General features: G+C 43.4%; 1 protein-coding gene across 2 annotated transcripts in view; it reads left to right on the top strand.

Annotated features, from left to right (window-relative positions):
• Positions 1–5,516: 5,516 nt before the first annotated feature.
• Positions 5,517–23,575, top strand: part of prrc1 (proline-rich coiled-coil 1) — a 34,263-nt gene continuing 16,204 nt past the window's right edge. Inside the window, exons 1-4 of one of the 2 annotated variants that reach the window (XM_024381563.2) lie at positions 5,517–5,854; positions 6,803–6,915; positions 7,990–8,400; positions 20,891–21,039. In XM_024381563.2, the coding sequence (XP_024237331.1) occupies positions 6,819–6,915; positions 7,990–8,400; positions 20,891–21,039 (657 nt within the window). In that variant the 5' untranslated portion in view covers positions 5,517–5,854; positions 6,803–6,818. The remainder of the gene's footprint in view (positions 5,855–6,802; positions 6,916–7,989; positions 8,401–20,890; positions 21,040–23,575) is intronic. The other variant, XM_024381562.2, reaches the window with a different exon arrangement.

Below are 23,575 nucleotides of genomic sequence, written 5' to 3'. Positions count from 1 at the left end.
CTCAACTTTTGCGGGAGCATGTAGTTAGCATGGTGACTGCAGGAATGTCCACCAGAGCTGTTGCCAGAGAATTGAATGTTCATTTCTCTACCATAAGCCACATCCAACATCGTTTTAGAGAATTTGGCAGTATGTCAAACTGGCCTCACAACCGAAGACCACGTTTAACCACGCCAGCCCAGGACCTCCACATCCAGCTTCTTCACCTGCGAGATCGTCTGAGACCAACAACCTGGACAGCTGATGAAACTGTGGGTTTTCATAACTGAAGAATTTCGGCACAAACTGTCAGAAATTGTCTCAGGGAAGCTCATCTGCATGCTCGTTGTTCTTACCAGGGTCTTGACCTGACTGCAGTTTGGAGTCGTAACTGACTTCAGTGGGTAAATGCACAACTTCGATTGCCACTGGCATGCTGGAGAAGTGTGCTCTTCACAGATGAATCATGGTTTCAACTGTACCAGGCAGATGGTAGACAGCATGCATGGTGTCATGTGGGTGAGCGGTTTACTGATGTCAACATTGTGAACAGAGTGCTCCATGGTGGCGTTGGGGTTATGGTATGGGCAGGCATAAGCTACGGACAACGAACACAATTGCATTTTATCGATGGCAATTTGAATGCACAGAGATACCGTGACAAGATCCTGAAACCGATTGTTGTGCCTTTCATCCGCCGCCATCACCTCATGTTTCATCATGATAATGCACGGCCCCATGTCGTAAGGATCTGTACACAATTCCTGGAAGCTGAAAATCTTCCAGTTCTTCCAGGGACTGCATACTCACCAGACATGTCACCCATTAAAACTTCTTAATGCTTGAATCCTGCTAACAGGATCGATATGACAACAGCCAGTGAAAGTGCAGGGCGCCAAATTCAAAACAACAGAAATATCATAATTAAAATTCCTCAAACATAGAAGTATTTTACACCATTTTAAAGATAAACTTGTTGTTAATCCCACCACAGTGTCCGATTTCAAAAAGGCTTTACGACGAAAGCACACCAAACGATTATGTTAGGTCTGCATCTAGTCACAGAAAAACACAATTTTTCCAGCCAAAGAGAGGAGTCACAAAAAGCAGAAATAGAGATAAAATTCATCACTAACCTTTGATGATCTTCATCAGATGACACTCATAGGACTTCATGTTACACAATACATGTATGTTTTTTTCGATAAAGGTCATATTTATATACAAAAATCTGAGTTTACATTGGCGCATGTTTAGTAATTCCAAAACATCAGGTGATTTTGCAGAGAGCAACATCAATTTACAGAAATAATCATAATAAACATTGATAAAAGACAACTATTATGCATGGAATTATAGATACACTTCTCCTTAAAAATGCAAACGCTGTGTCAGATTTCAAAAAAGCTTTACTGAAAAAGCACACCATGCAATAATCTGAGTTCAGCATTCAGACAACAAATCAAGCCATACAGATATCCACCATGTTGTGGAGTCAACAAAGTCAGAAATAACATTATAAATATTCACTTACCTTTGATGAATCCCAGTTCCACAATAAATGTTTGATTTGTTCGATAAAGTCCATAATTTATGCCCAAAAACCTCCTTTTTGTTTGCGCGTTTAGCCCAGTTATCCAAATTCATGACGCGCAGGCCAGACGAAAAGTCAAAATGTTCCGTTACAGTCCGTAGAAACATGTCAAACGAAGTACAGAATCAATCTTTAGGATGTTTTTAACATAAATCTTCAATAATGTTCCAACCGGAGAATTCCTTTGTCTTCAGAAATCCAAAGGAACTCAAGCTAACTCTCATGTGAACGCGCTCCAATTCCCCCCTCCATCACAGTAGAAGCATCAAACAAGGTTCTAAAGACTGTTGACATCTAGTGGAAGCCTTAGGAAGTGTAATTTTACCCGATAGACACTTTATATTCGATAGGCAAAGAGTTGAAAAACTACAAACCTCAGATTTCCCAATTCCTGGTTGGATTTTTTCTCAGGTTTTGCATGCCTTATGAGTTATGTTATACTCACAGACATCATTCAAACAGTTTTAGAAACTTCAGAGTGTTTTCTATCCACATATACTAATAATATGCATATATTAGCAACTGGGCCTGAGTAGCAGGCAGTTTACTCTGGGCACCTTATTCATCCAAGCTACTCAATACTGCCCCCAGCCATAAGAAGTTTTAAGCAGTTTGGGATGCTCTGGCTCGATGTGTATGACAGTGTGTTCCAGTATCCAGACAATATTCAGCAACTTCACAGAGCCTTTGAAGAAGTGTGGCACAACATTCCACAGGCCACAATCAACAGCCTGATCAACTGTATGTAAAGGAGATGTGTGGCGCTGCATGAGGCAAATGGTGGTTTATACGGACTAGTTCTGATCAACGCCCCCACCTTTTTTTTTAAATATAAGGTATCTATGACCAACAGATGCATATCTGTATTCCCAGTCATGTGAAATCCATAGATTAGGGCCTAATGAATTTATTTAAATTGACTGATTTCCTTATATGAACTAAGTTTTTGCCTGTTGTGTTTATATTTTTGTTCAGTGTAAGTATTTAAGCACAGATATTGAGTATAACTTGTGAGGTAGTGATGAATAGTAAGTTAGGTGAGATTTTTCATTAAGGAGTGGCGATTTACTGCCATGGTGGTGACTAGAAACAATTGCATAATAAAGACCTGCTCTAAATTGATGGACTCGTAACTCAATGGTCTTAGACTTGATTTCAGCCATAGGGACTAGTGACTCCACTCAAGCACAGGAGACTTGGGACTTGAGTTTAAGTGACTCGACCACAGCACTGCTACCCTACCTTAACTCTTACTTAACCCCTTAAATGTCAACTTCAATGGAGTATGGACATCCCAAGATAGAGCAGACCGTTTTGGAACGTTCAGATAGCCTATTTCTATGTAGAACAAACATGTCTCTGACATGTAGAATAAGAAATCACATCAGCTCTATTCATCACATTTCTATCTGCAACGTTCAAGAACGTTTGGCAACTGAACGTGGCCCTGGGCTAGGTCATGCATTTTACATCTTCAAGCTTGCAACTAATTTACCAAAATAAAATGGAAAACTACATATGAATCAATTCTGCAGTTTTGTTTCCTGGGCAAAACCTCACACAGGTAAGGCACTCACTAAACAATGCCTCTGCCACTGGATAGTGGGGGCTATTGCTTTGGCCTACACAAGTAAGGGTTTTGAGTCTCCTGCCCACGGGCTCATTCCACTAGAGCAGTGGTTCCCAAACGTTTTAATGGTCCCGTACCCCTTCAAACATTCAACCTCCAGCTGCGTACCCCTCTCTAGCACCAGGGTCAGTGCACTCTCAAATGTTGTTTTTGCCATCGTTGTGAGCCTGCCACACACACACATTTATTAAACATAAGAATTAGTTTTTGTCACAACCCGGCTCGTGGGAAGTGATAAAGAGCTCTTATAGGACCAAGGCACAAATAATAATAATCAATAATTTTGCTCTTTATTTAACCATCTTACATATAAAACCGTATTTGTTAATTGAAAATAGTTAATAACTTACCACAGGTTAATGAGGTGGGTGTGCTTGAAAGGATGCACATAACTCTGCAATGTTGGGTTGTATTGGAGAAAGTCTCAGTCTTAAATCATTTTCCACACACAGTATGTGCCTGTATTTAGTTCTCATGCCAGTGAGGGACCGAGAATCCACTCTCACATAGGTTCATGCTTGCAAAGGGCATCTGTGTCTTAACAGCACGGTTTTCCAAGGCAGGATACTCTGAGCGCAGCCAATCCAGAAATCTGACAGTGGCTTCTGATTAAATTCAATTTTCACAGAACCGCTTGTTGCAATTTCGACGAGGCTCTCTTGTTCAGATATCGGTAAGTGGACTGGGGGCAGGGCATGAAAGGGATAACGAATCCAGTTGTTTGTGTCATCCGTTTCGGGGAAAGTACCTGCGTAATTGGGCATCCAACTCACTCAGGTGCTTCACTATATCACATTAGACATTGTCTGTAAGCTTGAATTAATTTGCACACAAAAAAAATCATACAATGATGGAAAGACCTGTGTGTTGTCCTTGTTACTGCAGACGGAGAAGAGCTCCAACTTTTTAATCATAGCCTCAATTTAGTCCCGCACATTGAATACAGTTGCGGAGAGTCCCTGTAATTCTAGATTCAGATCATTCAGACAATAAAAAACATCACCCAGATAGGCCAGTCGTGTGAGAAACTCGTCATGATGCAAGCAGTCAGACAAGCGAAAATTATGGTCAGTAAAGAAACTTTAAGCTAGTCTCTCAATTTTAAAAAATGTGTCAATACTTTGCCCCTTGATAATCAGTGCACTTCTGTATGTTGTAAAAGCGTTACATGGTCGCTGCCCATATCGTTGCATAGTGCAGAAAATACACGAGTTCAGGGGCCATTTTCACTGTAGTGTCCAAAACGTCTTTCAAGCTGTCAGGCATTCCCTTAGCAGCAAGAGCCTCTTGGTGGATGCTGCAATGTACCCAAGTGGTGTCGGGAGCAACTATTTGCACACGCGTTACCACTCCACTATGTCTCCCTGTCATGGCTTTTGCGCTATCAGTACAGATACCAACATGAACAGCAGCTACATTTGGCTACATACAAACCGTTAGTGGAATTCCAGCGAGAGAGTCACGGTTAATGTGATTGAATGTTAATTATTTGACTAGGCTACCTGTATTTGACATGATTTTTGGCAGTGAAACGAGGCTCCTCGGGTGAGAAATAAACCTCACCCAAATGTATAGCCCCGTTGGAAAATATAAATTGAATGTTTGAAAATGTGAAGATTATTTTTTGTTACAAAAAAAATACAAATTACATGGGAATCACATTTTTATTTGGCGTACTCCCGGCGGCATCCAGTTTGGGAATACCTGGTCTAGGAAAAGGAGACAATTCAACAGTGTACTGATGTGTTTTCAGAACAGTGGACAGTGACTGCAATCCAAAGCGTGTTTGTTATGAAATAATATTTGTATTAGTGTTGCACCATTGTTCTTACATAATATAACCATATACATTTTCAGTACCCCATGTCCTTGAGTGATGGACCCCCTTGAGTGATGGACCGACCCTGGAGTATGCTGTTTTACGTGTAGGATCTTCTGAGGTGCAATGCCTATTTGTGTGATATATATCAAAGGGCAGTCAGTTGTCAGGATAAGCTTATCTGGCAATACGGAGGTCAGTATATCCCATAGTGAAATACAAAAACAAATACTTGAAAGAGAACTATATGTTACGACTGTAACCCCGGTTCTCTGATTGTATGAGTGAGATATTTCACCAGAACACCCTCCTTGGATGAGCGAGGAAGAGGTTTGGCTTATTCTTGAATGACTCAGAGAAGCTGCATAGGGTAGGAGGGACACCCTTCTCCGACGCACACATCTCGACGTCCAGCCAATCATGGCTGGCGTAGTGTAATAAGTCTTCTGAAGAATAAACTGGAGGCGTATCCCATAGTGAAATACCTCACTCATACTATCAGAGAACCGGTGTTACAGTTTTAACCAATAGTTCTGTCACTTTACTTCCTCCAGCGATTTTGGAACGTTTACTGTTGAAAAGTGATATCCCAAGTATAAATACAGTAAAGTATACACAGTAAAGGGTACAAAAAAGGAAAACATTGGATTAGTAACACGAGCCGACTGTTCATCCCACTTTGGTAATACGTGGCAATGCCTGACGTCATTAGAACGCGGCCATCTTTCCACAGTTAGTGCGTTTGCTACTTCTCTTTTGGCTCAATACATTGGAAAGTGATTGATTTTCCACCCACTCGTTTCTCTGGAATATCAAGATTTCAGGTAGGAATGTATGTACTTCTGTCAAGTGCAAAAAAAGTCAGTCATTTACATGAATGCCTTTGTCTTGCGGTAAATCAGTCTAGCTAGCATGAACCAGCATAACTAACGTTTGCTAGCTAATTTACACGTCTAGCTCTAGTTTGCTAACAGTAACTTAGTTATAAAACCTCAGTCTCGCAGACAACCTAAAAGTTACCAAATAATTGTGCGTTTAGTTAGCTATAAAGTTATGTTGCAGTTGACAAGGTGATAACTAAAAGAGGTAGCTAGCTGTTGCCTTTAGTTAACTAGTTACATTTGTTTATTTTATAATGTTACATCAAAGGCGAACTATTATTGATGGCACAGCAGTCTACACTCCACAATTTCATGTAAAACACATGCATGCACACTGTCCATTGATGCACACTCGTGCGCCTCTCTGCATGATGAAGACGTGGCAACAGCTGACTGTTGGCTAACAACCGGCATTTTGCCAAGAGTTGTATTGGCACAGGCCAGGCAGTCACTATTTTATCTTTCTACAATTAAAAAAAACACTAGAATAATACAAGTAGGTAATAATACAATGACCAAAAACAGCAACTACCAATATCATGTCAACGATGTACCGTTGCGCTTTTTATGAAAGTGCCACGTTCTGTTTGTACTCCTTGTGTGTGTATACAGAACTCACCTTTATCCCTAGCTCTCCAGTAGTTCTCTTATTACCAGGCTTACATCGGCTTCCTACGTTTCATTGGAATAAAGAATACCAACCTATCCAGAGAACTGACGAGTTACAGTGGAGAGGGGGCCATCAGTTAGGAGCTTTAGCTTCCATGTTTTCTGACACCTACCCATTCCAACTTAGTCTTGTGTAGAGACCATTAAACGTGCCTCAACTAAGAACTGCCTCTCATACTAAGAACTCAAGCCATGTTGTCTAATAATGTGTCCTTTCTTTGATGTGGCAGACCGAAGGCCGGGAAGATGATGGAAGAAAGTGGAATAGAGACCACCCCACCCGCCTCCCCTTTGCCTCCCCCTAGCATGGCAGCCGCAGTCAACCCCCCTCCCCTGACTATGTGTAAGTCATTCATTGATACAGTGGATGCACTGCTTCCAACCTACGTTGGTACCTCCACCAACGGCACAAAATGCAAGCTATACGTACAGCTTTGGTTCGGTACACTACCAAAAGCATGGAATTGCTACTACAAATCTGCTAGGTCTATATCCTAAACCAAGGCAAAAAATGCAGCCTTATATTTTAATGCTACATTTCTATCTTAAAACTGTTCAATCTTCTGGGCAGGAATTTCATTCCATAAAGTTGTCCACTTCTTTTTGCCCTCATTCATTCTCCTTTACAGAGTAGTCTATTATCAAAAGCTCCACCTAGACTTCTCCATGTAGCTTTCAGCTATATCAATCCTTTCAGATCTCAAAGTAAGGAGGGCATACAATGAGAGCAGAGGGGAGAGAGTGTCATTCTGCAATGAAACACAGCCTCAGTTTCTAGCAGTATGTATCTCCGTAGTCACAATATCAAGCAAGAGAGAGGTCAATGGCTTGAGGTCATAGTTTGTCAGTTGTTGGAATGGGATGCAAAGCAGCGGAGGGGATTAGTGCTTGGAACATTGGCATGAGAGACTGTCTGTCCTTGAGTTTGTGTGGGACAAAGGGACAAGGTCGGCTGTTAGGCAGAACCGTGCAAGTCAATTCTGATAATCACCTGCTCACTGTATAACTTTGCAGTAACACAGCAATACTTATCACAGAAATAATTGAAGCCTTGGGCAAATTATGTTCTCTGAAGTGCAATGGAAGCAGCCTGTCCATTGTATTTCTTACAATGGAAATGACATCCCGACGATCCTCAGAATGTCGACGTAGGCCAGGCTGTACAACGAGCCATTCATTTCAGCCAATGCAGTAGTGCTTAGGGTATTATCAAGTCATTATGTTGGGTTTAAAGGAACAATAGCTAGTGATAGAGAATTGTTTTACACTCAAAGATATAGCTACGCTAAGATTTGGTTCAGTGGGGTCTTTGCTCCAACTTTCATGTACATTGTAAATTGGGTGAATTATCCCTTTAAACATTCTCATACTTACCTTATTATTTGTTACTCAATAATACTCTCTTGTTCCCCTCCAGGCCTGTCCAGTCCCCTGTCCCTCCCCAGAACCACCGGCATATCCACCTTCGCCCCCGAGGGCTTCTCAACCCCCGCCCCTCTCGCTGTCTCCACCTCCATCCCCCCTATCCACTCCTCCGCGCCCCCTCCCTTCGGCAGCCCCATACCCACCCTGTCCTACCCCCCTCCGCCCATCGGGGGAGCACCTTACACCCCCAGCCCCATGGCCTTCTCCTCCCCCTATCCCTCCGCGCCCCCGATGGGCGCTGTGGCCCTGCCTCCGACCGGTCCGGTGATGGCGGCGCCACCGATGGGCCCGCCCACCACAGGCTTTACCATGAGTGCGGGCTATGACATCACGCGGGGACACGCCGGACGCACACCGCAGACGCCGCTCATGCCCAGTTTCTCCAGCGCCGCCCCGATGACAGGTAAAGCTGCCGACTGGCCGGAGCTAAAGTAGCCACATGGTGTAGGCTATATTTGTCGATTTGAACTGATTGCAAAGGCCTCGGTATTATCAATAGCTTCTGGTCTGTTAGGTCATCCTCTCTTGATGAAAAGTGCCTGAGACTTCAGTCTGGGTATATCATTCCCAACACAAGAGTTGTAAAGTGGAAATTGAATGGAAGTCCATGTGTGTCCAAGGTGCTCTCTTCCAATGCCTTTTTAGTGCTAAACTGAACTGTCATTGCAATGTATGGTGATGGGGAAAGGTGAACAATTTCAGGTGATAAGCTTAAGATCTTCTCTGACTTGGATCTCCTAGAATGCACATTCAAACATGGTCATCAGTCTAGCGCTTTTACTCTGCCGTCTGTCTGTGTGTGTGTGTGTGATGGGGAAGGGGTCAGTGGGCTAAAGGGAAAGCTATTATCTGTGGTCAAGCAGAGAGGGAAATAAGCCCACCAATTTGAGCGGCTCAGTGGACTGCCAGGTTCCGGGTTGGCCCTCTCTAGGGCTTGACACAAAAACGCACATGGAGAAGAGACACATGCAAACTACTCCACTAGTCCTACCCACTCTCCATATGGACATTTTATTTAGCCTGCCCACACCCCAATGGATATATATTTTTGTCAGTTGTAAATATGTATACATTAAACAAAAATATAATTTTCCATATGCACAAAGAGCTTATTTCTCTCAAATGTTATGCGCAGATTTGTTTACATCTCTGTTAGTGAGCATTTGTGACCGACCGACCGCCTCGATTCAGTCTTATGTAGCAAAATTTGAAATTATACTTTTATCCAATGTAAAAAATACAGACTCAGAGCTAGAAAATGGTATATCATAAAATGCAGTTGAAGAACAATGGGAAAGTAATTCTGCCTTGAAAGTTGAAACTTATAACCCCACTTTTGAGAATGTTTTGGTACATCTACTGGGGAGCTCTCCTTTGTCTACACCCATTCAGCATTGTTCACACCCTCTTTCTTTTTGTTTGTTTCACCTTTATTTAACCAGGTAGGCTAGTTGAGAACAAGTTCTCATTTACAACTGCGACCTGGCCAAGATAAAGCAAAGCAGTTCGACACATACAACAACACAGAGTAACACATGGCGTAAATAAGCAGTCAATAATACAGTAGAAAAATCTATATACAGTGTGTGCAAATGAGGTAGGATAAGGGAGGTAAGGCAATAAATAGGCCATGGTGGGGAAGTCAAATCAAATCCAATTTTATTTGTCACATACACATGGTTAGCAGATGTTAATGCGAGTGTAGCGAAATGCTTGTGCTTCTAGTTCCGACAATGCAGTAATAACCAACAAGTAATCTAGCTAACAATTCCAAAACTACTACCTTATAGACACAAGTGTAAGGGGATAAAGAATATGTACATAAAGATATATGAGTGAGTGATGGTACAGAGCGGCATAGGCAAGATACAGTAGATGGTATTGAGTGCAGTATATACATATGAGATGAGTATATAATTAAAGTGGCTAGTGATACATGTATTACATAAAGATGCAGTAGATGATATAGAGTACAGGATATACGTATACATATGAGATGAATAATGTAGGGTATGTAAACATTATATTAGGTAGCATTGTTTAAAGTGGCTAGTGATATATTTTACATCATTTCCCATCAATTCCCATTATTAAAGTGGCTGGAGTTGAGTCGGTGTGTTGGCAGCAGCCACTCAATGTTAGTGGTGGCTGTTTAACAGTCTGATGGCCTTGAGATAGAAGCTGTTTTTAGGTCTCTCGGTCCCAGCTTTGATGCACCTGTACTGACCTCGCCTTCTGGATGATAGCGGGGTGAACAGGCAGTGGCTCGGGTGGTTGCTGTCCTTGATGATCTTTATGGCCTTCCTGTGACATCGGGTGGTGTAGGTGTCCTGGAGGGCAGGTAGTTTGCCCCCGGTGATGCGTTGTGCAGACCACACTACCCTCTGGAGAGCCTTACGGTTGTGGGCGGAGCAGTTGCCGTACCAGGCGTTGATACAGCCCGACAGGATGCTCTCGATTGTGCATCTGTAGAAGTTTGTGAGTGCTTTTGGTGACAAGCTGAATTTCTTCAGCCCCCTGAGGTTGAAGAGGCGCTGCTGCGCCTTCTTCACGATGCTGTCTGTGTGGGTGGACCAATTCAGTTTGTCTGTGATGTGTACGCCGAGGAACTTAACTTACTACCCTCTCCACTACTGTTCCATCAATGTGGATAGGGGGGTGTTCCCTCTGCTGTTTCCTGAAGTCCACAATCATCTCCTTAGTTTTGTTGACGTTGAGTGTGAGGTTATTTTCCAGACACCACACTCCGAGGGCCCTCACCTCCTCCCTGTAGGCCGTCTCGTCGTTGTTGGTAATCAAGCCTACCACTGTTGTGTCGTCCGTAAAACTTGATGATTGAGTTGGAGGCGTGCGTGGCCACGCAGTCGTGGGTGAACAGGGAGTACAGGAGAGGGCTCAGAACGCACCCTTGTGGGGCCCCAGTGTTGAGGATCAGCGGGGTGGAAATGTTGTTGCCTACCCTCACCACCTGGGGGCGGCCCGTCAGGAAGTCCAGTACCCAGTTGCACAGGGCGGGGTCGAGACCCAGGGTCTCGAGCTTGATGACGAGCTTGGAGGGCACTATGGTGTTAAATGCCGAGCTGTAGTCGATGAACAGCATTCTCACATAGGTATTCCTCTTGTCCAGATGGGTTAGGGCAGTGTGCAGTGTGGTTGAGATTGCATCGTCTGTGGACCTGTTTGGACGGTAAGCAAATTGGAGTGGGTCTAGGGTGTCAGGTAGGGTGGAGGTGATATGGTCCTTGACTAGTCTCTCAAAGCACTTCATGATGACGGAAATGAGTGCTACGGGGCAGTAGTCATTTAGCTCAGTTACCTTAGCTTTCTTGGGAACAGGAACAATGGTGGCCCTCTTGAAGCATGTGGGAACAACAGACTGGGATAGGGATTGATTGAATATGTCCGTAAACACACCAGCCAGGTCTGGTCTGCGCATGCTCTGAGGGCGCGGCTGGGGATGCCGTCTGGGCCTGCAGCCTTGTGAGGGTTGACACGTTTAAATGTTTTCCTCACGTCGGCTGCAGTGAAGGAGAGTCTGCATGTTTTAGTTGCGGGCCGTGTCAGTGGCACTGTATTGTCCTCAAAGCGGGCAAAAAAGTTATTTAGTCTGCCTGGGAGCAAGACCTCCTGGTCCGTGACTGGGCTGGTTTTCTTTTTGTAATCCGTGATTGACTGTAGACCCTGCCACATACCTCTTGTGTCTGAGCCGTTGAATTGAGATTCTACTTTGTCTCTATACTGACGCTTAGCTTGTTTGATTGCCTTGCGGAGGGAATAGTTACACTGTTTGTATTCGGTCATGTTTCCGGTCTCCTTGCCCTGATTAAAAGCAGTGGTTCGGGCTTTCAGTTTCACGCGAATGCTGCCATCAATCCACAGTTTCTGGTTTGGGAATGTTTTAATCGTTGCTATGGGAACAACATCTTCAACGCACGTTCTAATGAACTCGCTCACCGAATCAGCGTATTCGTCAATGTTGTTGTCTGACGCAATACGAAACTTATCCCAGTCCACGTGATGGAAGCAGTCTTGGAGTGTGGAATCAGATTGGTCGGACCAGCGTTGAACAGACCTCAGCGCGGGAGCTTCTTGTTTTAGTTTCTGTCTGTAGGCAGGGATAAACAAAATGGAGTCGTGGTCAGTTTTTCCGAAAGGAGGGCGGGGCAGGGCCTTATATGTGTCGCGGAAGTTAGAATAGCAGTGATCCAAGGTTTTTCCACCCCTGGTTGCGCAATCGATATGCTGATAAAATTCTTGTTTTCAGATTAGCCTTGTTAAAATCCCCAGCTACAATGAATGCAGCCTCCGGATAAATGGATTCCAGTTTGCAAAGAGTCAAATAAAGTTCGTTCAGAGCCATCGATGTGTCTGCTTGGGGGGGAATATATACGCTGTGATTATAATCGAAGAGAATTCCCTTGGAAGATAATGCGGTCGACATTTGATTGTGAGGAATTCTAAATCAGGTGAACAGAAGGACTTGAGTACCTGTATATTGTGATGATCACACCACGTCACGTTAACCATGAAGCATACGCCCCCGCCCCTCTTCTTACCAGAAAGATGTTTGTTTCTGTCTGCGCGATGCATGGAGAAATCAGCTGGCTGCACCGATTCCGATAGCGTCTCTCCAGTGAGCCATGTTTCCGTGAAGCAAAGAACGTTAGTCTCTGATGTCCCTCTGGAATTCTACCCTTGCTCGGATTTCATCAACCTTGTTGTCAAGAGACTGGACATTGGCGAGAAGAATGCTAGGGAGTGGTGCACGATGTGCCCGTCTCCGGAGTCTGACCAGAAGACCGCTCCGTTTCCCCCTTTTACGAAGTCGTTTTTTTGGGTCGCCGGCTGGGATCCATTCCGTTGTCCTGGGTGAAAGGCAGAACACAGGATCCGCTTCGCGGAAGTCATATTCTTGGTCGTACTGATGGTGAGTTGACGCTGCTCTTATGTTCAGTAGTTCTTCTCGACTGTATGTAATGAAACCTAAGATGACCTGGGGTACTAATGTAAGAAATAACACGTAAAAAAACTAAACTGCAAAGTTTCCTAGGAACGCGAAGCGAGGCGGCCATCTCTGTCGGCGCCGGAAGTAATTACAATATACCAATTAAACACGGGAGTGATTGATGTGCAGAAGATGAATGTGCATGTAGAGATACTGGGGTGCAAAGGAGCAAGATAAATAAATACAGTATGGGGATGAGGTAGTTGGATGGGCTATATTACAGATGGGCTATGTACAGGTGCAATGATCTGTGAGCTGCTCAGATAGTTGATGTTTAAAGTTAGTGAGGGAAATGTAAGTCTCCAGCTTCAGTGATTTTTGCAGTTCATTCCAGTCATTGGCAGCAGAGAACTGGAAGGAAAGGCGGCCAAAGGAGGAATTGGCTTTGGGGGTGACTAGTGAGATATACCTGCTGGAGCGTGTGCTACGGGTGGGTGCTGCTATGGTGACCAGTGAGCTGAGATAAGGCGGAGCTTTACCTAGCAGAGACTTGTAGATGACCTGGAGCCAGTGGGTTTGGCGACGAGTATGAAGCGAGGGCCAGCCAACGAGAACGTACAAGTCACAATGGTGGGTATTATATGGGGCTTTGGTGACAAAACGGATGGCACTGTGATAGACTGCATCCAATTTGTTGAGTTGATTGTTGGAGGCTATTTTGTAAATGACATCACCGAAGTCTAGGATCAGTAGGATGGTCAGTTTACAAGGTTAGGTTTGGCAGCATGAGTGAAGGATGCTTTGTTGCGGTATAGGAAGCCGATTCTAGATTTAATATTGGATTGGAGATGTTTAATGTGAGTCTGGAAGGAGAGTTTACACTCTAACCAGACACTTAGAATATGTGGACAACTACAAATACTTGCGTCTGAACCGTCCAGAGTAGTGATGCTGGACGGGCCAGCAGGTGCGGGCAGCGATCGGTTGAAGAGCATGCATTTAGTTTTCCTTGAATTTAAGAGCAGTTGGAGGCCACGGAAGGAGAGTTGTATGGCATTGAAGCTCGTCTGGAGGTTAGTCAAGTGTCCAAAGAAGGGCCATAAGTATACAGAATGGTGTCGTCTGCATAGTGGTGGATCAGAGAATAACCAGCAGCAAGAGCAACATCATTGATGTATACATCAAAGAGAGTCGGCCCGAGAATTTAACCCTGTGGCACCCCCATAGACCGCCAGAGGTCCAGACAACAGGCCAGCCGATTTGACACACTGAACTCTATCTGAGAAGTAGTTGGTGAACCAAGCGAGGCAGTCATTTGAAAAACCAAGGCTGTTTAGTCTGCTGATAAGAATGTGGTGATTGACAGAGTCGAAAGCCTTGGCCAGGTCGATGAATACAGCTGCACAGTAATGTCTCTTATCGATGGCGGTTATGATATCTTAAGCCTTAGCCCCACCCACCTCTTTTAAGGCTTCACGTGTGAGGATATTTGATAAACAGTGATTTAGTTTAGTGAACAACCAAAGACTAAAAGTGGTGAAAGTTGCCTACTATAATGAAAAAGTGGATTTTTAAATGGAGTTTATCTTGTCCTTGGCCTATATCCTAATCTGATTTTGGTGCAGGTCATGTTGTTCTTCACATTACTGTCTCTGGTAAACACACACACTATATAAAATAAAAAGTTGATTTGTCACATGCACAGGATACAGAAGGTGTAAACTGTACATTGCAATTTTTACTTGCATAGTAGCAATAACAGAAAGTGCCCAGATAAAAATATTTTATAATTATTAGACGACACTTACCTGACACACTGAATTGATGGGTCATATGAAGGAAATGCTAGATCCAACCCCCAGCCACATCAGGCAAAGTGGATGGGATTTAATCATCTGGTGAAGTGTTCCGTTTAGACATGTAGCTAGCTAACTAAACAATGAACCAGCATAATCCCAACTCATACTTCGACCAACCAATACAAATTATGTCATAGCTGTAGTATGAATCTGCAGGTAGTTAAAGATAACCAACCAGGTTCAATGTTAGCTAGCTACCATTAGGCTATAGCTAAGAATGCAAATAGTTCTGTGAATGGAATAATAGTACTACACAAGCTAACGTTCACTAGCTAGCTAACAGTACGCTTTAACTTGCAATGAAAACAACTTTCTGACGAAGTTAGAAATGTATAATATCTGAAAATGTAGCTAGACTCTTATCCATATACATGGATGAACTCTTCACGGCAGACTGCAACCGCTTAACTCTGTTTTGTTTGTAGCTACATCTCTTTTGGCCAGCGTTGTAAAGTCCAGTGGAGGCTGGTGACTTGAAAAATTGAGGATGGAAGACCCATGGTATAGTCGCAGAACCAATGGCAGAGCGCATTTAAAAAATCATCTAAGAGCTATGATTTTAACCTGAAACTTTTAAAGACATTTATAATAAAATATTATGGGGAATGGGAATAAGAGGGCTACTTAGTGTTGGGAAGGGCAGCAGTGATTGAATGAGGGTGAGAGGCATGAGCAGAGGTGTTCAGAGGCTTGATTTCAGTGCAGGACAGGGATGAGGCTTCAGTACAGAAAAAGGCTCATCATGGATTGTGTTGGAAAAGAGCCCAACTCCTCCACTAAGGGCAGGACAGGATTTGACTGTGAAAACAAAACTTTAACACAGTTAGACTAAAGAGCTAAGAATTAGTTAGTCCAAGAAAGGAGTGAAATCACATTGTGTATATGATTGACTCTACATAGTAATTAAATCAAATGTATAGGGGTACTCGCAGTGCTTGGAGAGGAAATATTCAATGTGCTGGTGGATGAAAGGGAATAACAGACAGCAGAGGACCAGGGCTGTTCAGTTCTTCAGAGGGCCATGGGTGGAGCATGGGGAAAAACTGTTGAAAACAACATTTTAAATGAATATCAATTAATACAAAATTGGTAACATAATTCTAAATGAAATTAAAATAATGTAAACATTATTATAATGGGGGACATGTTAAATCCTTACTTTTAAAGAAGTCCATTCTACTCATAATCTACTTGGCATACTAGTCGATGGCCTTTTCGTACCAGTGAGGATTTTTCTTCATTTATTTAAGATTAATAGCACATCATAATGTGCTATTACCTCTGCAAGCTCCCTGTCGTTGCCTTTGTTAGCGTAACTTTCCCTCTTGACGTGTCCTCAAAGCTAATTCTTGCATACCCAAAAATGCAGTGGTGTCGTTAAGCCGCTTGAGTACATCCCAGTTTCTTTTTACTTTCTCGTTGTGTTGTGCAGTTTGAATACGCAGACCTTCATCTATTACATGATCGATTTGACTTTTTCCCAGAATCTTTAATCTGATGTAGGCATTTATATGCTCCCTGCTTTTGTGATTCCGTTTAGCTGAACCCTCAATGTTCTTCAAGTCACAGTACCGCCCCCCCCCCCACACTTTGCACAATGCTCAGACTTTTCAAAAAAGCAGGCAAGACCAGCAATACAGGCGGATTGATGAAAGGCTCCCTGTTAACCAGCTATACTTTTGATACCAATTGGTACTGAACGCCCTCACCTTTTCATCCTTCATGAAACTGATCTCAGTCAGAGATTGACTCTCGGTTTTAATTTGCACCTTTTCCATGTACCCCAGAGAATGAAAGGGGTTCTTCAACAAAAAGTCCAACATTTTCAGTAGCATTAGTCATTCAGGCAGAGAACTGCATGCTCATTCTGCTAGCTAGCTAAATTGTGCAGCTCCATTGTAAATAAGAATTTGTTCATAACTGACTTGCCTAGTTAAATAAAGGTTAAATGTAAACATAATCACTCTTAATCTCTATCCAACAATGTCACCAAGCTTCTCAACACATATAACCTCCATAATGCTCTGTGGCACAATCCCAATGCAACACACTAGGTTCATTCTCTGATCCTAATCCTGTGATTGGATGAGAAATATGTCAGTTCATGCTGCGAAAGCTTTGATTGGTTTGAGGATGTTCTCCGGAAGTGGTCATAATTACTATGTACACCGTTAAGTTTGGGGTGACTTAGAAATGTCCTTGTTTTCCATGAAAACATACATGAAATGAGTGGCAAAATGAATGGAAAATATAGTCAAGGTGTTGTCAAGGTTATAAATAATCATTTTTATTTGAAATCATTGTGTCCTTCAGTCTTTGCTTTCGTCAAAGAATCCTAAATTTTCAGCAATTACAGCCTTGCAGACCTTTTGGCATTTTAGTTGTCAGTTTGTTGAGGTAATCTGAAGAGATTTCACCCCATGCTTCCTGAAGCACCTGCCACAAGTTGGATTGGCTTGATGGGCAATTCTTATATACTATACGGTCAAGCTGCTCCCACAACAGCTCAGTAAAGGTTGAGATCCAGTGGCTGTGCTGGCCACTCCATCATAGACAGAATACCAGCTGACTGCTTCTTCCCTAAATAGTTCTTGCATAGTTTAGAGCTGTGCTTTGGGTAATTGTCCTGTTGTAGGAGGAAATTAGCTCCAATTAAGCGCCGTCCACAGGGGATGGCATGGCGTAGCAAAATTGACTGATGGCCTTCTTCAAGATCCCTTTTACCCTGTATAAATAAATCTCCCACTTTACCATCACCAAAGCACCCCCAGACCATCACATTGCCTCCACCATGCTTGACAGATGGCGTCAAGCATTCCTCCAGCATCTTCATTTTTTGTTCTTCTTTGTGATCCGAACTCCTAAAACTTAGATGCGTCTGTCCTCTGTCCAGTGTCTGTGTTCTTTTGCCCATCTTAATCTTTTCTTTTTATTGGCCAGTCTGAGAGAAGGCTTTTCTTTTTGCAACTCTGCCTAGAAGGCCAGCATCCCAGAGTCGCCTCTTCACTGTTGACGTTGAGACTGGTGTTTTGCGGGTACTATTTAATGAAGCTGCCAGTTGAGGACTTGTGAGAGGTGTCTGTTTCTCAAACTAGACACTCTAATGTACTTGTCCTCTTGCTCAGTTGTGCACCGGGGCCTCCCACTCCTCTTTCTATTCTGATTAGAGCCAGTTTGAGCTGTTCTGTGAAAGGGAGTAGTACACAGCATTGTATGAGATCTTCAGTTCCTTGGCAATTTCTCGCATGGAATTACCTTCATTTCTCAGAACAAGAATAGACTGAGTTTCAGAAGAAAGGTCGTTGTTTCTGGCCATTTTCAGCCTGTAATCGAACCCACAAATGCTGATGCTCCAGCTCAAACGGGGCGGCAGGGTAGCCTAGTGGTTAGAGAGTTGGATTAGTAACCGGAAGGTTGCAAGTTCAAATCCCCGAGCTGACAGGGTACAAATCTGTCATTCTGCCCCTGAACACAGCATTAACCCACTGTTCCTAGGCCGTCATTGAAAATAAGAATTTGTTCTTAACTAACTTGCTAGTTAAATAAAGGTAAAATACCCAACTATTCTAAAGATTGCCAGTTTTATTACTTCTTTAATGAGCACAACAGTTTTCAGCTGTGCTAACATAATTGCAAAAGGGTTTTCTAATGATGAATTTGAGTTAGCTAACACAACGTGCCATTGGGACACAGGAGGTTGCTGGTAATGGACCTCTGTACGCCTATGTCGATATGCCATTAAAAAATCCGCTGTTTCCAGCTACAATAGTAATTTACAACATTAACAATGTCTACATTGTATTTCTGATCAATTTGATGTTATTTTAATGGTCAAAAAAATTGCTTTTCTTTCAAAAAGTGCTCCGGCTACTCTATGGTGCTACAGTATTGCAAAACAGTGCATTTCTATCCATTATTTGGTGACATATTTAGTATAGTTTCACTATTTTTATGGAAAGTTATTTGAGGATGGTCCTTTGAGGAGCCTCCACTGGTCAAGTCACTCCGGTTCACACTGACCGTGGCTTGTGCAGAAAGTAGTAAATCAAGTTTTCCAACTCATCTGTCGACAGTACCTGCTAAATTCAGGGTATCAATGTTGTTGAGAAAAGTAGCAGAACTTTTGTAGTTCTGGATGGCTAACATTATCTATTTCAAAAATGGCACGGTAGAAAGGACTATCACCACATACTGAGCAGCTCACGTTATAAACAGACGCATGCTACATGGCAGACCAATCCAAACTCATCTCTTGGCATGTCCAGCCCATCCATTATCTCAGCCAATCATGGCTAGCAGGAAGGTTCCTGGCTTTTTCTGTGGCTAAACCAACTAGACTCGTAATTTAACCACTTGTATTTACAGCTGGAATACTAGTTTGTTATTAAGGCACATGAACGTTTTTGATAAAGGTATGTTTACATTCAAATGCCTCTCCTGTGAAGTAGTGACGTGAGACATACGCCTAGTTTCCTCAAACTAATCACATTTCTCCCTTACACCTGACATCAAGTAGCTGATTTAACCATGATTATTACACATTTGCATCTTGTGCTGGGGACAAAAAATGTGCAGATTTGTTACATAAAACAATGCCACAGATGTATCAAGTTGAGGGAGCATGCAATTGGCATGCTGACTGCAGGAATGTCCACCAGAGCTGTTGCCAGAGAATTGAATGTTCATTTCTCAACCATAAGCCGCCTCAACGTCGTTTTGAACAGAGTGCCCCATGGTTGGGTTATGGTATGGGCAAGCATAAGTTATGGACAACAAACACAATTAGCATTTTATCGATGGCAATTTGAATGCACCGAGATATCGTGACAAAATCCTGACGCCCATTGTCGTGCCGCTCATCCACCGCCATCACCTCATGTTTCAGCATGATAATGCACGGCCCCATGTTGCAAGAATCTTTACACAATTCCTGATAGCTGAACATTTCTCAGTTATTCCATGGCCTGCATCCTCACCAGACATGTCACCTGTTCTGGTTCAACGTGTACGACAGCGTGTTCCAGTTCACACCAATATCCAGCAACTTCGCAAAGTCATTAAAGAGGAGTGGGACAATCAACAGCCTGATCAACTCTATGTGAAGGAGATGTCATGCTACATGAGGCAAATGGTGGTTACACCAGATACTGAGTGGTTTTCTGATCCACGCCCCTCCCATTTTTTAAAAGATATCTGTGATTAACAGATGCAGATCTGTATTCCCAGTCATGTGAAATTCATAGATTAGGGCCTAAATTAATTTATTTTAGTTGACTGATTTGCTTATATGGACTCTGTCAGTAAAATCATTGATATTGTTGGGTGTTATATTTTTGTTCAGTATTTTTTTTTATATGGTGTTTTGTTTCATTCACACCTGCACTGTTGGAGCTCAGAGCTGAAGTATTTCACTACACTACAATTACATGTGACTAATTTAAAAAATACAAGTACTTTCACAGAGTGAGTAACATACTACCTCACAAACAAATGGGGCAATGCGTACACACACAATGGTTAAACATCACAACGGTGACACATTAAAATGGTTTGAATGTTTGTTTGAGCCAAGGTGTTTGTCTTTGAGGTGGGTGTGGTTTATGTATCTGTTTCTGCTGTTTACTTTGCATGGATAAATGTGTTTACCTAGTGTCTATTCTCTTGATTACATTATTTTGTTACTGTGCAAGTCCACCTGTTTTTGGTTGTCATTCCGTATGCCTATTGGATACAGCATAGGTATTTAAATCCAGGCCTCAAGGTCTGCTTTTTTTTTTTTAATTCTGACTGATTCCTGTCCTTAATTGGGCAGACCTTGGTGTCCAAGGTCTTAATCAGTCCCTGTTGAGAAGGAAAGGATGAGAACCTGCAGTGTTATTGTCCTCCAGGCCCTGATTTGAATACCACCAGTTTGGCCCCTTATGAACACCATTGTAAGAAAGCAGACCGCAACAGGGGACTACCTGAATGTGTCTGATAAACGCATGTTTTCTGTTGCGAAAGCATTTCCTTTTGGTGCCTAATGAACAGAACCCTGGTATACAGTATGTTATGATGAGTGGTAACGGTATTCATGATGTCTCTTCCAGGGGTAGTATCCAACCCAATGGTGCAACAGCCAATGATGTCAGGGGGTCTAGATGCCGGCTCCCCCATCACCTTCCCTGAGGTCGAAAACGAGGACCCCCGCCTCGCCGTAGATGCCAACGCGGGGGGCGGCATTTGGGGTTTCTTCAAGGTACGTCTTTTTCAGTAATTTCGGTAGGGCAGTGGATGTTTTTACGCACCTGACACTCTCAAAGTAATGTGAACACACACACAGTAGTGGACATACGCGTCGTGTTCAATAGGAGAACGTTTTTAAATGTTGTACAACGGAAATAGGCTTTTCTATTTCACAAGTCCAGGTTGGCCTTCCCTGTTTCAGTCCGTTTTCTTCGGTTTGATGTCTAATGAACAAGACCCAGGCAACACAGCAGGGCTGCCTTTTTAAAAGCAGGAAACGCTCACTAACCTAAAAAACAGGACTAATGCTGTGTTTACGTGGTACGAGGAAGATGGCAGGCGGTAAACCGGATGACATTGTTTTCAATGAGAGCACAACGGTAAATGCATTAAGGCTGGCGGTGAATGCTGTCAGAAGCCACGGTAGACGGGATTTGCCGCCAGAGTTAAAATATTTCAACTTTTGCCATCTGCCGTAGCGTCATTTTCTTCCTGATGTTGATTTGCACTGTTTGCTGAAATTACTGTAGCAACACATACTGTCGTGCTGACTTGCTTTTGCCGTTAGTCTGTCTTTTGTGTCCCTCGTCAAAACGCAGCATAAGTCAATAGTGCAAAGACGGGCGGTGTCAGAGGAAGGCCAGAAAAACTGTCAAGAAAGCCAGCCAGGTCATAGACTTTTCTCTCTACTACTGCACGGCAAGCAGTACCAGAGTGCAAAGTATATGGGGCCAAAAGACTCCTGAACAGCTTCTACCCCCAAGCCATAATACTGCTGATATATTTGTTTAATTTTTTATTAACCCATTCTCCACACCCCCTCTTTGGCGCACACACATATATTATTTACAGCTTTTTTTTGCTACATATATTTTACATATCACACATTTTACATACTGTGCCTGGTACAGCAATCGCATAACACGAGGGACACAAAAGACCGACTAAATAACAACTTTGCTCACTTTGAGGAAAATACAGTGCCACTGACACGGCCCGCTACCAAAACCTGCGGACTCTCCTTCATTGCAGCCGAAGCGAGTAAAACATTTAAACGTGTTAACCCTCGCAAGGCTGCAGGCCCAGACGGCATCCCCAGCCGCGTCCTCAGAGCATGCGCAGACCAGCTGGCTGATGTGTTTACGGACATATTCAATCAATCCTTATCCCAGTCTGCTCTTCCCACATGCTTCAAGAGGGCCACCATTGTTCCTGTTCCCAAGAAACCTAAGGAAACTGAGCTAAATGACTACCGCCCCGTAGCACTCACTTCCGTCATCATGAAATGCTTTGAGAGACTAGTCAAGGACCATATCACCTCCAACCCACCTGACACCCTAGACCCACTGCAATTTGCTTTCCGCCCCAATAGGTCCACAGACGACGCAATCGCAACCACACTGCACCCACACACAACCCATCTGTACAAGAGGAATACCTATGTGAGATGCTGTTCATCGACTATAGCTCAGCATTTAACACCATAGTACCCTCCAAGCTCGTCATCAAGCTCGAGACCCTGGGTCTCGGGTACAGTTGCCCTGTGCAACTGGGTACTGGACTTCCTGACGGGCCGCCCCCAGGTGGTGAGGGTAGGTAAAAAACATCTCCACCCCTTCTGATCCTCAACACTGGGGCCCCACAAGGGTGCGTTCTGAGCCCTCTCCTGTACTCCCTGTTCACCCACGACTGCGTGGCCATGCACGCCTCCAAACTGCTTTGTCCTCAACCGTAAGGCTCTCCAGAGGGTAGTGAGGTCTACACAACGCATCACCGGGGGCAAACTACCTGCCCTCCAGGACACCTACACCCCCCGATATCACAGGAAGGCCATAAAGATCATCAAGGACAACAACCACCCGAGCCACTGCCTGTTCAGAAGGCGAGGTCAGTACAGGTGCATCAAAGCAGGGACCGAGAGACAGAAGCTGTTTTTCAATCTCAAGGCCATCGGACTGTTAAACAGCCACCACTAACATTGAGTGGCTGCTGCCAACATACTGACTCAACTCCAGCCACTTTAATAATGGAAAAATTGGTGTAAAAAATGTATCACTAGCCACTTTAAACAATGCCACTTAATATAATGTTTACATACCCTACATTACTCATCTCATATACGTATATACTGTACTCGATACCATCTACTGCATCTTGCCTATGCCGTTCTGTACCATCACTCATTCATATATCTTTATGTACATATTCTTCATCCCTTTACACTTGTGTGTATAAGGTAGTTGTGAAATTGTTAGGTTAGATTACTCGTTGGTTATTACTGCAGTGTCAGAACTAGAAGCACAAGCATTTTGCTACACTCGCATTAACATCTACTAACCATGTGTATGTGACAAATAAAAATAGATTTGAATACATTACCGAAGCGACTGCTGGAACAGTTAATCAAATGGCTACCCTGACTATTTGCACCGGCTCTATGCACACTCACTGGCCTCTACCTACACATACTACACTGACACTCTATCACACACCGACTTATATTGACAGCACTCACACAAACACTCTTTCACTCTTCACATACGCTGCTG

The sequence above is a fragment of the Oncorhynchus tshawytscha genome, linkage group LG20 (assembly GCF_018296145.1).
Source record: "Oncorhynchus tshawytscha isolate Ot180627B linkage group LG20, Otsh_v2.0, whole genome shotgun sequence".
Lineage (NCBI taxonomy): Eukaryota > Metazoa > Chordata > Actinopteri > Salmoniformes > Salmonidae > Oncorhynchus > Oncorhynchus tshawytscha.
This window is presented reverse-complemented; position numbering and strand designations above follow the sequence as displayed.